Source organism: Hyla sarda, chromosome 13 (assembly GCF_029499605.1).
Source record: "Hyla sarda isolate aHylSar1 chromosome 13, aHylSar1.hap1, whole genome shotgun sequence".
NCBI classification, from domain to species: Eukaryota; Metazoa; Chordata; class Amphibia; order Anura; family Hylidae; genus Hyla; species Hyla sarda.
This window is the reverse complement of record NC_079201.1, coordinates 1,729,532-1,747,857: the sequence shown is the minus strand read 5'-3', so window position 1 is coordinate 1,747,857 and position 18,326 is coordinate 1,729,532. Positions and strand designations below refer to the sequence as shown.

The following is an 18,326-nucleotide window of genomic DNA, read 5'->3' as shown; positions in this document are numbered from 1 at the left end:
TGGGAAGGTGTATTGCGGTATTCATTGTTGGGTTTGGGGATAATTCTACAGGTCAGGGTGATGGATCAGTGGACGTCCCATCATGGGAAAACCTCATTCCAGTTGACAGTCTACATTGGTCGTCGTGTTCTCTCCACTCCGATGGTCACAAGATATTCGGGCAGACCACTGTAGTAATAGATACAATAATAATCCTCTACTGCATTTCCTCACCCCGTTGTCCACCATGGTGTTAATCTCTGACACTTCATGGGTTAAGAGAAGCGGGCATTTTATGGGTTAGGAGCCCCGAGAAGATCATGGTCTGATGAGGAACAAAACGTCAGGAGACTGAACCTAGTCATAGGAGATGGGTTTGGCACCATCATCAGTTCAGGAACCAATCTGAAGAGAAATGGGGGAGCCACGCGGTTTAGATATTGGGCATTTGGGGATTGACATTGGGACCATTCATAGAAATCTAAAATGTTAGACCTTCTGAGGTTCTGGTACTTCAGGATGGAATCAGAAGGGAAGGTTGACCCAAAAATAAATAAAATGGAGATGGCTCATTCAGACCTGTGACTGAACATGTCTATGGGTAACCTGGCCCACACATCCTTATGTTTCCTACAGGAGGGTCATCATTGTCCTATAAGCTGGAGGAGTCTCAGATTTGAGGTGGATATTGATGGACACATGCCTTTTGACCCTCTTTAAAGGGGTACTCCACCCCTAGACCTCTTATCCCCTATCCCCAGGATAGTGCATAAGATGTCTGATTGCTGGGGACCCCTGTGATCTCCCTGCTGCACCCGATGTTCATTTAGAGTGTTGGGTGCAGTGCCGGAGGCTCGCGACGTCATTACCCCGCCTTCATGGAGATGTCACGGCTAAGCCCCCTCAATGCAAGTCTATGGAAGGGGGCGTGACAGCCGTCATGCCCCCTTCCATGGACTTGTATTGAGGGGGCATGGCCATGGCATCACGAGCCTCTGTCCCGCATCGCCAGTCATCCAGCACGAAGTGGAGTTCGCTCCGTACACCTTACTGGGGTGCCACAGCCGAGATCGGGGGGTCCCCAGCGGCAGGACCCCCGCGATCAGACATCTTATCCCCCTATCCTTGGGATAGCGATAAGATGTCTAGGAGCGAAGTACCCCTTTTAAGACTAGGTTTCCCTAGAAGGATTACCAGTAGTGTGTGTCCTATAGAAGGTCCAGGATATGGGGAATAGGTAGATCAGAGATTGGGCAGATATGGGAGATCTTCTTGGAGATTTGTTATTTCGTGATATCTGGCAATCTCTCCGAAACATAATGTTTACTAATAAGAGGTCAGATAGAATTTCTGCACTGGCTGCTGCACCAGGCACCGAGCGGCCGTGTATGTCAGGACTATAAACAGACGGCAGAGATAATAACCATCTTAATCACCAGGCACGTCCATAAGAGACACTAAGAGGAGGCACCAAGTGGTACTGCCGGAGGCTGGAGATCATCGTCTGGAGAGACTCTTCAGCACTAATATATATTAATGTCTCGGATAGGAATGTTTTTGTCTCTAGTGGTAACATTTGGGGTTTGAATACTTATATTGTGTAGATTGGCCCTGATCTCCTCTTACCCTGGGCCTGAGGGCACACAAGCCTGGAGGTCCTATTCTGCTGAAACCTTAACGTCCCAACAGTCCATGAAAACCATGTGTTTGAGGGTTAATGCAGGATCGGGCGTGTTAGACCTTTTGTTCCTATAGTACCTGCAGAATTGTATTCTGTCGTAGGTTCTAGTCTATGGGTAGTCTATCGGGAGCTGGAGGCTCTGTAGGTAGTTACAGTCCCAGAGCAACAATGAAACATCATCATTTTATTCTCTTATTTTTTGGACTTGGTCTTTGTCTTCGTTGGAATCCATTATGATGGGCACCAATAACCCAGCCCAACCACTGGGGAGATAAAAAAACATTCTAGTGGACAATATGGGGTGTAGATGAAGATTAAACTCTGTTCTTTGCCACCCAAAACACATGGGTCTGGTACCTTTGTAGGTCCCCCCCCCCCCCTCACTTCTTGTTACGTTCCTCCGGGGAAGGAACTGGCCAGTCTGGGGAGTCCTACAAAGGTTCCCACCACCAAAAAGCAAAGTAGTAGAACCAACCAGCACTTGACGTCCTCTAGTAAAGGGGCCCATAGCCCTGTGGTCTTCCTCTACATCCTCACACAATACAATATGTAAATCTCTCAATGACCTGAGTGAGCTGGTAGACAAGGGGAAGGGTCAGACCCCTAATGCTTTGATGGTATTGTGTGGCATCTAACATATCACCGTGAGATTTCCTGAGGCCTGTGTGACGTCCAGGGAGCATGGAGTGATAATCCAAGAGTCACCAAATAACAGATGTTGGAGGGTGGCCAGGGGTAGACTTACATTCCTGATGAGGGAAGTGTGGGACATGGAAGACTCATCGAGCCCCTTCATCAGCAGACCCGGCTTTATCTCCCGGTAGGCCCCTGGCTCTCCATTACTTTCTTCACTCCCATTCACCAGCAGTCCTGGATACTGCAGAACCAGATCCTCTTGAAAGAAGCTATCCATGGACTTCTTAGTCTCTTTACCCCCCATCCAGGCTGCACCAATCCAATCCGATCGCTACCAGGTTCATAATATATGCATTGGTGACTCCAGGACTGACATTTCAAGGCCATATAGACGTTTCATGCCTTGGATCCATGTACTATAGAGGCTGTCCATGGGGCTGATAATGATGCCCATGAAGAGAGAGGCCTAGCTGAGGTTGGTCCATTCCATTTTTCATGGGTGATAAGACTTGTGCAGTTACCTTCCCTTCACTTTTTTCCTTGGCTTGCAATGGTTAAGACAAGAAGAACCAAGCACAAGGTCCACCAATCTTGAGTTGTTAGGGATGTGTTGTGACCAATACCATTTTAGTCTATGCTCCCTTCACCACTATGTACTTCCCTTCCATAATGGGCAAAATAGACCCGAAAATCAAAACCTGACGAGTTTTAGATCTCTTGTCCATCAAACTATGAGTAAGGATCATGAGACCTGAAATGCGTCGGCCATTCATGTCTACTTTGTTGTTCTTACGACTGGAGCTAAAAGGTTGAATCATCGCTTCTATTGCCCATGTTCCTCAAGATTTATGATGTTTATCGCAAGCCAAGCAAGTCTTGGGGTAAGCCGAGCTTTTCTGTTTCCACTTAGGTCCTGATGGACAATATTATGGTTCAGTGATGTCACTTCTCTTTCTTCTTGTCCCACTTCTGCTGAGGAAGACAACAGGAACTGCGCGGGTTCCTTTGGCTTGTGGTCCAGGTTCTTGAGGAGAATGTCACTATAAAACATCACAGCTTCTTCTCTTTCACTTTTATGTGAAATGACTCGTTGTCCTTAAGAAATCCTTGGCACCAGCTAAAGTCTTCTTCAGAGGGATCGGAGCCGGTCTGTTTACACTCCGGTCCTGATGGACAATATTATGGTTCGGTGATGTCACCAGTACGTCTGCTCCTGGCAATGATGAGCATGGCTGGGGCCCAGAGACTTGCATATAGGCTGAGAATGTCTTGTAGACTCTTGTAGGACGTCCCTAGAATCTTGGCTGATGCTTCTTGAGGAATTAAGGAAAAAAACATGACCAGAACTTATTGAACCCAATGGTTCACTGACTCCACCTATTCTCCTTCCATTGGTTGAACTTGGCGGACATGTCATTTTTTCAACTGTACGTTCAATATGGGGATATGTCGGCACTTGCGTTGAATCTGCGGTGGTGGACTAGGTAAGGTAAAGCCACAGGTAGAAGAAAGATGGTACCCAGCACTCACCGGTAATGCCCGGTGAAGATTTATTATGCCATAGTGTAGTACAAAGACGTGTTTCGGTGTGGGAGCCTTCCTCAGCTGTCTGCCTAGGCAGACAGCTGAGGAAGGCTCCCACACCGAAACACGTCTTTGTACTACACTATGGCATAATAAATCTTCACTGGGCATCACTGGTGAGTGCTGGGTATCATCTTTCTTGTTTTTTCAACTGTACCACCTATGGGTCCTTGCGGATAGAACAACTTCTTGTGACCACTTCTGTACCCATGTGGTAGTCACTAGGGGAGATGATGAGGGTTATGCTGGATGTAGTAGTCCTCGCTGTGTATGTCACATGACTGGTCTAGCTAACCGGATGTTGCTCTGTGACTAACACCTTTTGTCACTGTATACAAAGTGCAGAGATGAGACCTCTACACTAGGACACTAGGATTCGGTGAAACTAATTGATGCATCCTCACAGGTTGGTTCACTTTGTCGCAAAATGTAGACTTCACTTTACTCTATTTGTTGGCTTCTGTGACACAACAGATTGAGTGAGGTCTCCCCCTGTGTGGCAGACAGGCAGCGTTGATCAGTGTAACTTAGAGAGGCCCTTGTCCAACTTCTCCTCTCTTACGAAGATGAAATTCTCCATCTTGGACACAGTAGACTTGAAGGACAATATCTTCACAGCGGGGACAGGAACAAGAAGGAACAGTGACTTGGTTGTAGATTTAGTCAGATGACATGGGGCCTATATGTAGTCATGCCTAGTAGTGGCAATCCTAGGACCAACTTTACTTGTCTCCTCAGCAAGAGCAGAGAAACATGTAGGACAGAAATACCTCTGTATCGTTTCGATAAACAGCTCCACCATAATTTTATATTTGTATGCAATAAATACGAGACATGGTGTAAACAGGCGTCCGGCACCAGCTGCGTACACTCCGCCGAAAAATAATGACCTCGGAGACATCGAGATGACAGGATAAGATTCTGCTGTGAAATCTTTTTAAAAAAAAGATCTGTAAAAGGGGAAGCTCTTCTCTTATAATATGGCGTCCACATGGCCACAAGACATAGCTCCACCCCTGTACGTGCCCAGTCATGTGACAACCAAGCTCCACCCAGAAAAGGAAAGGATGTTGGGAATGTTGCACCATGGGAAGTCAGAATGGCTTTTGCAGCAGTGTAGTAAAGTGTGGCACTTGAATAGATGGACATGGTCAGCAACAATAATCAACAATACTGAATTGGTATTAAGGGGTAAAAGTGTGCCCCCCCCCCCCCCCAATACACCCCCATCAGCCTGGAATGCTAATACAGGGCCTCAGACCACACAATGTTCTTCCATTTTCCATTCTTGCGATCTGTGTGAGTTGTAGCCTCCGTTTCCTGTTCTTAGCAGAGAGCAGTGGCCCCCGATGTGGTCTTCTGCTGCTGTAGCCCATCTGCTTCAAGGTTGGACGTGTTGTGCTCTCAGAGATGATATTCTGCAGACAGTGGTTCTAGGTTACATTTCTCTCATCTCACACCAGTCTGCCCATTCTCCTCTGACATCCATAAGGCATTTTCATCTACACAACATCAGCTTACTGGATTTTTTTCTCTTTTTCGGACCGTTCTCTATAAACACTAGAGATGGTTGTATGTGAATATCCTCAGACTGGCCCATCTGGTACCACAAACCATTTATGTTCACAGTCACTTGCATCTCCTATCCCCCTACTGTGATGCTCTTGGCCATGTCTACATGCCTAAATGAGAATGGGAGATCCTGATACTATATTATGTGTGTGTGTGTGTGTATATATATATATATATATATATATATATATATGTGTGTGTATCTTCTGTATATAATATATATGTATCTTCTTTATATAATATATATGTACAGCTGGTATAAATCATATCTCCTGTATATAGTGATATGGACCATGCTGGTATAACCTGGGTATATACTGTATATAATATATATGTACAGCTGGTATAAGTTATATATCCCCTGTATATAGTGATATGGACCATGCTGGTATAACCTGGGTATATACTGTATATAATATATATGTACAGCTGGTATAAGTTATATATCTCCTGTATATAGTGATATGGACCATGCTGGTATAACCTGGGTATATACTGTATATAATATATATGTATCTTCTTTATATAATATATATGTACAGCTGGTATAAATCATATCTCCTGTATATAGTGATATGGACCATGCTGGTATAACCTGGGTATACACTGTATATAATATATATGTACAGCTGGTATAACCTGGTATATACTGTATATAATATATATGTACAGCTGGTATAAGTTATATATCTCCTGTATATAGTGATGTGGACCATGCTGGTATAACCTGGTATATACTGTATATAATATATATGTACAGCTGGTATAAGTCATATATCTCCTGTATATAGTGATATGGACCATGCTGGTATAACCTGGTATATACTGTATATAATTATATATGTACAGCTGGTATAAGTTATATATCTCCTGTATATAGTGATATGGACCATGCTGGTATAACCTGGGTATACACTGTATATAATATATATGTACAGCTGGTATAAGTTATATATCTCCTGTATATAGTGATATGGACCATGCTGGTATAACCTGGGTATATACTGTATATAATATATATGTACAGCTGGTAGAAGTTATATATCTCCTGTATATAGTGATATGGACCATGCTGGTATAACCTGGGTATATACTGTATATAATATATATGTACAGCTGGTATAAGTTATATATTTCCTGTATATAGTGATATGGACCATGCTGGTATAACCTGGTATATACTGTATATAATATATATGTACAGCTGGTATAAGTTATATATCTCCTGTATATAGTGATATGGACCATGCTGGTATATACTGTATATAATATATATGTACAGCTGGTATAAGTTATATCTCCTGTATATAGTGATATGGAACATGCTGGTATAACCTGGTATATACTGTATATAATATATATGTACAGCTGGTATAAGTCATATATCTCCTGTATATAGTGATATGGACCATGCTGGTATAACCTGGGTATATACTGTATATAATTATATATGTACAGCTGGTATAAGTTATATATCTCCTGTATATAGTGATATGGACCATGCTGGTATAACCTGGTATATACTGTATATAATATACATGTACAGCTGGTATAAGTTATATATCTCCTGTATATAGTGATATGGACCATGCTGGTATATACTGTATATAATATATATGTACAGCTGGTATAAGTTATATATCTCCTGTATATAGTGATATGGACCATGCTGGTATAACCTGGTATACACTGTATATAATATATATGTACAGCTGGTATAAGTTATATATCTCCTGTATATAGTGATATGGACCATGCTGGTATAACCTGGTATATACTGTATATAATATATATGTACAGCTGGTATAAGTTATATATCTCCTGTATATAGTGATATGGACCATGCTGGTATATACTGTATATAATATATATGTACAGCTGGTATAAGTTATATATCTCCTGTATATAGTTATATGGACCATGCTGGTATAACCTGGTATATACTGTATATAATATATATGTACAGCTGGTATAAGTTATATATCTCCAGTATATAGTGATATGGACCATGCTGGTATATACTGTATAAAATATATATGCACAGCTGGTATAAGTCATATATCTCCTGTATATAGTGATATGGACCATGCTGGTATAACCTGGGTATATACTGTATATAATATATATGTACAGCTGTTATAAGTTATATATCTCCTATATATAGTGATATGGACCATGCTGGTATAACCTGGTATATACTGTATATAATATATATGTACAGCTGGTATAAGTTAGATATTTCCTGTATATAGTGATATGGACAATGATGGTATAACCTGGTATATACTGTATATAATTATATATGTACAGCTGGTATAAGTTATATCTCCTGTATATAGTGATATGGACCATGCTGGTATAACATGGGTATATACTGTATATAATTATATATGTACAGCTGGTATAAGTTATATATCTCCTGTATATAGTGATATGGACCGTGCTGGTATAACCTGGGTATATACTGTATATAATATATATGTACAGCTGGTATAAGTTATATATCTCCTGTATATAGTGATATGGACCATGCTGGTATAACCTGGTTATATACTGTATAAAATATATATGCACAGCTGGTATAAGTCATATATCTCCTGTATATAGTGATATGGACCATGCTGGTATAACCTGGGTATATACTGTATATAATATATATGTACAGCTGGTGTAAGTTATATATCTCCTGTATATAGTGATATGGACCATGCTGGTATAACCTGGTATATACTGTATATAATATATATGTACAGCTGGTATAAGTTATATATCTCCTGTATATAGTGATATTGATCATGTTGGTATAACCTGGTATATACTGTATATAATTATATATGTACAGCTGGTATAAGTTATATATCTCCTGTATATAGTGATATGGACCATGCTGGTATAACCTGGTATATACTGTATATAATATATATGTACAGCTGGTATAAGTTATATATCTCCTGTATATAGTGATATGGACCATGCTGGTATAACCTGGTATATACTGTATATAATTATATATGTACAGCTGGTATAAGTTATACATCTCCTGTATATAGTGATATGGACCATGCTGGTATAACCTGGTATATACTGTATATAATATATATGTACAGCTGGTATAAGTTATATATCTCCTGTATATAGTGATATGGACCATGCTGTTATAACCTGGTATATACTGTATATAATATATATGTACAGCTGGTATAAGTTATATATCTCCTGTATATAGTGATATGGACCATGCTGGTATAACCTGGTATATACTGTGTATAATATATATGTACAGCTGGTATAAGTTATATATCTCCTGTATATAGTGATATGGACCATGCTGGTATAACCTGGTATATACTGTATATAATATGTACAGCTGGTATAAGTTATATATCTCCTGTATATAGTGATATGGACCATGCTGGTATAACCTGGTATATACTGTATATAATATGTACAGCTGGTATAAGTTATATATCTCCTGTATATAGTGATATGGACCATGCTGGTATAACCTGGTATATACTGTATATAATTATATATGTACAGCTGGTATAAGTCATATATCTCCTGTATATAGTGATGGGTTGTGTCCTCTTTGGTATCAGGTTTGGTTTCCCGGTGTTGTCCTGGAACATCTGACGTCCCAGTGACTCATATAGTGATCCGTCCTTTATTGAACACAATGTCTGGTATGTACAGTATGTAGGATGGGGGGGGGGGGGGTACGGACAGGACATTACATCATGTGACTAATGCTCAGAGTCAGCTCCCATCATGCTGGGATGTGAAGTTGTATCTGACATTACCGCTCAGTCTCTTTCGAACAAAGGAGCTGAGGTGCAATACCAGCCACAACCTGTAGTCAGTGGTGGCGCTGTGTCTAGCTGTAAGCAGCCAAGTTGCCACCATATAGATCCCAGTCGTTGACTATCACATCTCCTCTTGGTAGAAAATCTTCTAGATGGTCTGCGGTGGCGTCTTTATGACTGCGGGGGGCGCTGAGTGTCCCGCCTATCTTCGCACCCTCACATTTCTCACTCCTCTCTCCTCCTGGGTTTTTTCCAGTTCATTTATCTCCCAGCAGTGCAGAGAATTTGTTGGAAAATGCAGATAAACCCAGACATTTTCTCTCTCTCCGTGTAAACATTCGGGTCGTGTTGTGTAAATATTTGGGCGCGAGGACGCGCCCCGAGTTCTGCTGCCTGCGGTGGAGTGTTACTACTGAGCAATATATATAGTTATAGTCATACATTAGATTTCTTATATGCTGCACTTACCGCTCTTACCTCTGGGGGCAGTGTTATATTTGGACTCAACCTCTGGTTCAGATTCTGCTTTCTTCCAATGGCCCCTCTATTTTTTCAAACCCCTGCAGGTACTGCCTTCTGTACTGACCTGCTGGTGGCGCTGCATTAACTGTGAGGCCTTTTTAATATATTCCTTTGCTCTGGATCCATAGACTGTTCTCTGCTCAATGATCTGACTCATTTCTTAGTTTGGTTCCTGTTGTATGTGGGCCGGGCTCCTGCTGTATGTGGGCCGGGCTCCTGCTGTATGTGGGCCGGGCTCCTGCTGTATGGGGGCCAGGCTCCTGTTGTATGTGGGCCAGGCTCCTGCTGTATGTGGGCCAGGCTCCTGCTGTATGTGGGCCGGGCTCCTGCTGTATGTGGTCCGGGCTCCTGCTGTATGTGGGCCAGGTGGGCTCCTGCTGTATGTGGGCCAGGCTCCTGCTGTATGTGGTCCGGGCTCCTGCTGTATGTGGGCCAGGTGGGCTCCTGCTGTATGTGGGCCGGGCTCCTGCTGTATGGGGGCCGGGCTCCTGCTGTATGTGGGCTGGGCTCCTGCTGTATGTGGGCCGGGCTCCTGTTCTATGTGGGCCGGGTGGGCTCCTGCTGTATGTGGGCCGGGCTCCTGTTCTATGTGGGCCGGGCTCCTGCTCTATGTGGGCCGGGCTCCTGCTCTATGTGGGCCGGATGGGCTCCTGCTGTATGTGGGCTGGGCTCCTGCTCTATGTGGGCCGGGCTCCCCCAGTGATCTGATATCTACTCTCTAGACAGACGTCTTCTCCATCTCTATAGTGAGGACATCCACCCGCCCGGTGATCTGATATCTACTCTCTAGACAGACATCTTCTCCATCTCTATAGTGAGGACATTCACCGGCCCGGTGATCTGATATCTACTCTCTAGACAGACGTCTTCTCCATCTCTATAGTGAGGATGTCCCTCCGCCCTGTGATCGGATATCTACTCTCTAGACAAACGTCTTCTCTATCTCTATAGTGAGGACATCCACCGCCCGGTGATCTGATATCTACTCTCTAGACAGACATCTTCTCCATCTCTATAGTGTGGACATCCACCCGCCCGCTGATCTTATATCTACTCTCTAGACAGACGTCTTCTCCATCTCTATAGTGAGGACGTCCACCCGCCCGGTGATCTGATATCTACTCTCTAGACAGACGTCTTCTCCATTACTATAGTGAGGACATTCACCCGCCCGGTGATCTGATATCTACTCTCTAGACAGACATCTTCTCCATCTCTATAGTGAGGACATTCACCGCCCTGTGATCGGATATCTACTCTCTAGACAAACGTCTTCTCTATCTCTATAGTGAGGACATTCACCGGCCCTGTGATCGGATATCTACTCTCTAGACAAACGTCTTCTCTATCTCTATAGTGAGGACATCCACCCGCCCGCTGATCTTATATCTACTCTCTAGACAGACGTCTTCTCCATCTCTATAGTGAGGACGTCCACCCGCCCGGTGATCTGATATCTACTCTCTAGACAGACATCTTCTCCATCTCTATAGTGAGGACGTCCACCCGCCCGGTGATCTGATATCTACTCTCTAGACAGACGTCTTCTCCATCTCTATAGTGAGGACGTCCACCCGCCGGTGATCTGATATCTACTCTCTAGACAGATTTCTTCTCCATCTCTATAGTGAGGATGTCCCTCCGCCCGGTGATCGGATATCTACTCTCTAGACAAACGTCTTCTCCATCTCTATAGTGAGGACATCCCCCCGCCCGGTGATCTGATATCTACTCTCTAGACAGACATCTTCTCCATCTCTATAGTGAGGACATCCACCACTCGGTGATCTGATATCTACTCTCTAGACAGACGTCTTCTCCATCTCTATAGTGAGGACATCTACCCGCCCGGTGATCTGATATCTACTCTCTAAACAGACGTCTTCTCCATCTCTATAGTGAGGACATCCACCCGCCCAGTGATCTGATATCTACTCTCTAGACAGACGTCTTCTCCATCTCTATAGTGAGGACATCCACCCGCCCGGTGATCTGATATCTACTCTCTAGAAAAACGTCTTCTCCATCTCTATAGTGAGGACATCCACCCGCCCGGTGATCTGATATCTACTCTCTAGACAGACGTCTTCTCCATCTCTATAGTGAGGACATCCACCCGCCCAGTGATCTGATATCTACTCTCTAGACAGACATCTTCTCCATCTCTATAGTGTGGACATCCACCCGCCCGCTGATCTTATATCTACTCTCTAGACAGACATCTTCTCCATCTCTATAGTGAGGACATTCACCGGCCTGGTGATCTGATATCTACTCTCTAGACAGACATCTTCTCCATCTCTATAGTGAGGACGTCCACCCGCCCGGTGATCTGATATCTACTCTCTAGACAGACGTCTTCTCCATCTCTATAGTGAGGACGTCCACCCGCCGGTGATCTGATATCTACTCTCTAGACAGATTTCTTCTCCATCTCTATAGTGAGGATGTCCCTCCGCCCGGTGATCGGATATCTACTCTCTAGACAAACGTCTTCTCCATCTCTATAGTGAGGACATCCCCCCCGCCCGGTGATCTGATATCTACTCTCTTGGCAGACATCTTCTCCATCTCTATAGTAAAGACATCCACCGGCCCGGTGACCTGATATCTACTCTCTAGACAGACGTCTTCTCCATCTCTATTGTGAGGACATCCACCAGCCCAGTGATCTGATATCTACTCTCTAGACAGACGTCTTCTCCATCTCTATAGTGAGGACATCCCCTCTTGCTCTATGGGCAAAACTTTTGCCCCTTCTTTCAGTGTATCGACCATTCTTCTCTGTTCCCAGCATTCCGGGTTCTTCTTGTTTTCCCCGTCCCTCGCTTGGTTGTATTATGAGCAACTGTTTTCATAAATACCTTCTTATAGTTGATGAAGAGCAGACACAGTGGGGAGTTTATACGTTTAGGGAGCTGTTTACATTGCGATGGTCAGTGGCCGGCATCCAATCTAACCATGACAAGTCTTAACATAACAAGGTGGAAGAGTCTTAACAAGCTGAAGATAATCACCAGCTGAGAAGCGACATCAAACGCCCTGACGGCTCCATCCATTACTGCTGTGAGGATGTACTCCGAGGCCGGCATACTATGGGAATGTCCTCCTAAGCACTTCAGAACATCTCTGGCAAAATCATATGTTGTAAACAACTTTATGAGGGTGGAGAGTATGAGAAGATATGGAGCTCATAATGGCTGCACTAGGGAGGATTAACTAATAGAAAGATCTCTGCTGCCCAGTGAAGCCTGGACTAGGGGATCTAACCCTCAAATCTCAAGGACCAAAGAAATTGGCCATGACCTCAGTGACCGGACAGAGTAGGAGGCTATCTAGGCCACCATTGAGGGGTTACACTGCTGTTACGGTGGAGGATGGGGTCAGTGGACCATACTACAAGTCCATGGTAGGGTGACTGAACTGATCACTTCTGTGTGTGTACAAAGAAGATGGGCTTAGAGGAAATTGTGACATCTACGTTATACCCAAGAGAAGTCTGGGGGATGTAAAGAAGTATACGATGGTCCATTCTTCAGCTATGGAAGGTGATTCAAATCAGGCTTCATTCCTATTCCCTGACTTGGGCACTAAGAGATCTTGTCCTGCCCCTGGTAACCACGAAGCCTTGTCCTCCTCTATATCACATAGAATTTTTTTTCGAAAACTTAATCTGTGGCCCCTATAGAGACTGTATCAAAAAACTTTTCTAAACTTTTGGCAAATGGTGGTCTTCATCCAGAGTCACTTCACCAGGGGCCTCCACAGTCCCCTTACACCCTTTTTTTTTTTGGTAGGTATAGTCTTCTCCAAGGGCATTGAGTCACGATGAATGGTTTTGGCTAAGCTTCGCCCAACTGGTCCAATAACCATCGTTTATTGTCCAATTTACAGTCGCAAGGCCTGGCCTTGGATAAAAATCCCTCAGTTTAGTTCAGTAGAACCGCAGGAGACCCAGGTGGCCTACCAAAGCTCCAACCCTTCACCAAGTCTTTAGTCACAGTTTTGGGAATCTTGGTAATGGAGAACACACGGTGATGTAGGGCTCTGGCACCCCCCAGGCCTCTTGTCTGTGGTATCGGTAGTAGACTCCTTATTGACCTTCTCTTTTGGGAAAACTAAGCCTTCAGTGCACCAAACTCATGGGGGGAGATTTATCAAAACCTGTCCAGAGGTTGATTCAGTGTGGACATCATGTGACCCAATGGGATGGACTCAAGTCCTAACCAATCCAGAGACGGACCACTATTTTATGGACAGTTAAACACAGTGTTCTTTGTAGACATTGGTTTACTTATCTATTTTTGTACATATTATTTTATAAACTTTTTTGAATTTTTAAGCTTAAATTTATAAACTTTTGCATGATATTTTTGGAAACCTCTCCTAATGGTTTATAAGTGTTGCTCTAAGTCCAGATTTAACCCCCTCCTTGCAGCCATTGATCTTCTCCAGTGAAGCCTACTTGGCCACCCTGTTCAGTGTCCGGTCAGGTCACTGGCTGTCGCTGACTAACTGTTCAGCCTTTGAGTCACATACTTTATCTTGGTTTCAGCTTCAGTACAACAGAATATTCTTAGAATTTAAAGTGGTATTTTTTTCTAAAGTGAACCTACTTCTTATACTGTAAACTAGGAGAGGTAAGTGGACCCCTATCTTTTGTCAGGGAAGTATTCCTGAATGCAAAGTGCAGAAATGAGACCTCTAGATACCGTAAAACAACTAGAAACCCTTTACTCAGATAACTGGTGCAATTCCAATAACATGCATTGCTTTAGTACAGCTTGGAAAATTACAGCTTCCCAGCCATAAGAAAGGGTATTTGGTCACTGTCCCTTTAATTGACACAATCTTTGGGTGTTTTCTTAGAATGTGTATTGCTGAATGCTAATGTAGATCTTCTCTGGTTCTTAGTTTCTCGGTAAACTTTTACTGACGATGTTGATGGGGGTCTTTACGGGTGGGCTCACTGTGGTGCAAGGTGCAAAATGTAGACCTCCAATCAGCGTTGTCTTCTGAGACAGGGTATAAGGAAAAGGGCATCCAGGAAGTCTTACTAAGGTGGCAGACGGGCAGCACTAACTACAACCAAAGGCCAACAAAGAAATCTGTGTAATTTAGAGAGGCCCTTGTTCAGCATTCTCCTCTCATCCCTTGATTGTAGATAGTATGCAGCAGGAGCAGGGGCTAGGAAAATTACACTTTGCGGGCTGACTGGAACTTTAAACATGTGCAGGGCTAGGAGATGTTAAAGCCAGGCCTAGACTGGTTCTAATTAGAGATGAGCGAACTTACAGTAAATTTGATTCGTCATGAACTTCTCTGCTCGGCAGTTGATGACTTAACCTGCGTAAATTAGCTCAGCCTTCAGGTGCTCCGGTGGCTGGAAAAGGTGGATACATTCCTAGGAAAGAGTCTCCTAGGACTGTATCCACCTTTTCCAGCCACCGGAGCACCTGAAAGCTGAACTAATTTACGCAGGATAAGGCATCAACTGCCGAGCCGAGAAGTTCGTGACAAATCGAATTTACTGTAAGTTCGCTCATCTCTAGTTCTAATAGGTTTAGGTACCCCTCTTCAACACGGAAAGAGAATTGGATTAAGGGCTACTCTTTCAATCATTGGCTAGGAACAACATGTGACCAAAGCATCATTCTTCCATGTACAGCATATGCAACAAATGTAAACTCTTTACACTCTGACAATATCTGACTCTCCATATTGGCCCCTGACATTACAGTTTGGGTGCTCCTTTATTGGGGGCTGTGCTTTAATGGCGTACTCCACTTACACCTGTATTCTTCATAGATCAGTATGAAGGCGGTTTTTATCTCAGATGTATGTATGATGATGAATAGAATATATAAGGACCTGACAGCTGCAGAGGTCTAGTTATGAATGTCAATGTATATAATGTATATGAATGTAACGGTTGAATTCCGTATTGACTCCCACACTGTGAGTGTGCGCTGTGCGGAGCCTTGTGTATGAACGCTCTCATTATACCTATCACCCCATAGGTCAGCGGAGCCGTGCTCGAGGGCATCCTGAAGAAGTGGGCACAGTACAAGGAAGAATGTCTGACACAACTGGAACAACAGAGGGCGCTGCTGACTGGTAAGAGACACCGAAGGGGGAATCCATGCTCTGTAGGGGGTCAGCAACTGGGACAGAGAGGCTGCTCAGGGTTGAAGGAAAGCTGAATGGAGGAAAGTACAGAGATAATCTTAATGAGAACCTGATCCAAAGCTCTGGACCTCAGACTGGGTGAAGGTTCACCTCCCAACAAGACAATGACCCCAAACACAAGGTCAGGGCCGGAGCGGCTTAGGGACAACTCTGTCCTTGAGGGACCCAGCCAGAGCCTATAGGACATCTCCGGAGACCTGAAATGGCTTCTACCGACGATCCCATCCAACCTGACAGAGCTGAGAGGATCTACAGAGAAGAATATATAATATTATACCTGGTTATATCAGCTGTATATATAATATTATACCCGGTTATATCAGCTGTATATATAATATTATATCCGGTTATATCAGCTGTATATATAGTATTATACCCGGTTATATCAGCTGTATATATATAATATTATATCCGGTTATATCAGCTGTATATATAATATTATATCCGGTTATATCAGCTGTATATATAATATTATATCCGGTTATATCAGCTGTATATATAATATTATATCCGGTTATATCAGCTGTATATATAATATTATATCCGGTTATATCAGCTGTATATATAATATTATACCCGGTTATATCAGCTGTATATATAATATTATATCCGGTTATATCAGCTGTATATATAATATTATATCCGGTTATATCAGCTGTATATATAATATTATATCCGGTTATATCAGCTGTATATATAATATTATATCCGGTTATATCAGCTGTATATATAATATTATACCCGGTTATATCAGCTGTATATATAATATTATATCCGGTTATGTCAGCTGTATATATAATATTATACCCGGTTATATCAGCTGTATATATAATATTATACCCGGTTATATCAGCTGTATATATAATATTATACCCGGTTATATCAGCTGTATATATAATATTTGGTTATATCAGCTGTATATATAGTATTATATCCGGTTATATCAGCTGTATATATAGTATTATACCCGGTTATATCAGCTGTATATATAATATTATATCCGGTTATATCAGCTGTATATATAATATTATACCCGGTTATATCAGCTGTATATATAATATTATATCCAGTTATATCAGCTGTATATATAATATTATACCTGGTTATATCAGCTGTATATATAGTATTATACCCGGTTATATCAGCTGTATATATAATATTATACCCGGTTATATCAGCTGTATATATAATATTATACCCCGTTATATCAGCTGTATATATAGTATTATATCCGGTTATATCAGCTGTATATATAATATTATATCCGGTTATATCAGCTGTATATATAGTATTATACCCGGTCATATCAGCTGTATATATAATATTATACCCGGTTATATCAGCTGTATATATATAATATTATACCCGGTTATATCAGCTGTATATATAATATTATATCCGGTTATATCAGCTGTATATATATATATAATATTATACCCGGTTATATCAGCTGTATATATAATATTATACCCGGTTATATCAGCTGTATATATAGTATTATATCCGGTTATATCAGCTGTATATATAATATTATACCCGGTTATATCAGCTGTATATATAATATTATACCCGGTTATATCAGCTGTATATATAATATTATACCCGGTTATATCAGCTGTATATATAATATTATATCCGGTTATATCAGCTGTATATATAATATTATACCTGGTTATATCAGCTGTATATATAATATTATATCCGGTTATATCAGCTGTATATATAATATTATATCCGGTTATATCAGCTGTATATATAGTATTATACCCGGTTATATCAGCTGTATATATATAATATTATACCCGGTTATATCAGCTGTATATATAATATTATACCCGGTTATATCAGCTGTATATATAATATTATACCCGGTTATATCAGCTGTATATATAATATTATATCCGGTTATATCAGCTGTATATATAATATTATATCCGGTTAGATCAGCTGTATATATAGTATTATACCCGATTATATCAGCTGTATATATAGTATTATATCCGATTATATCAGCTGTATATATAATATTATATCCGGTTATATCAGCTGTATATATAGTATTATACCCGGTTATATCAGCTGTATATATAATATTATACCCGGTTATATAAGCTGTATATATAATATTATACCCGGTTATATCAGCTGTATATATAATATTATATCCGGTTATATCAGCTGTATATATAATATTATACCCGGTTATATCAGCTGTATATATAATATTATATCCGGTTATATCAGCTGTATATATAGTATTATATCTGGTTATATCCGCTGTATATATAGGGAAAAATTGTACTTACCGTAATTTTGCTTTCCATGAGTCTGAAGGCAGCACAGAAGGGTTAATAGCTCCT

At 41.8% G+C, this 18,326-nt stretch overlaps 1 protein-coding gene across 3 annotated transcripts in view; it reads left to right on the top strand.

The window, feature by feature from the left end:
- The window catches only part of GLP2R (glucagon like peptide 2 receptor), a 109,215-nt gene that overhangs the window by 61,326 nt on the left and 29,563 nt on the right, over window positions 1-18,326 (top strand). For 2 of the 3 annotated variants that reach the window (XM_056550338.1, XM_056550336.1), the window contains exon 2: window positions 15,798-15,894. Coding sequence is in view for 1 of the 3 variants with exons in the window: in XM_056550336.1 (XP_056406311.1) it covers window positions 15,798-15,894 (97 nt within the window). In the remaining 2 variants the exon portion in view is untranslated. Of the gene's footprint in view, window positions 1-9,051; window positions 9,136-15,797; window positions 15,895-18,326 lie in introns of all 3 variants that reach the window. The other variant, XM_056550337.1, reaches the window with a different exon arrangement.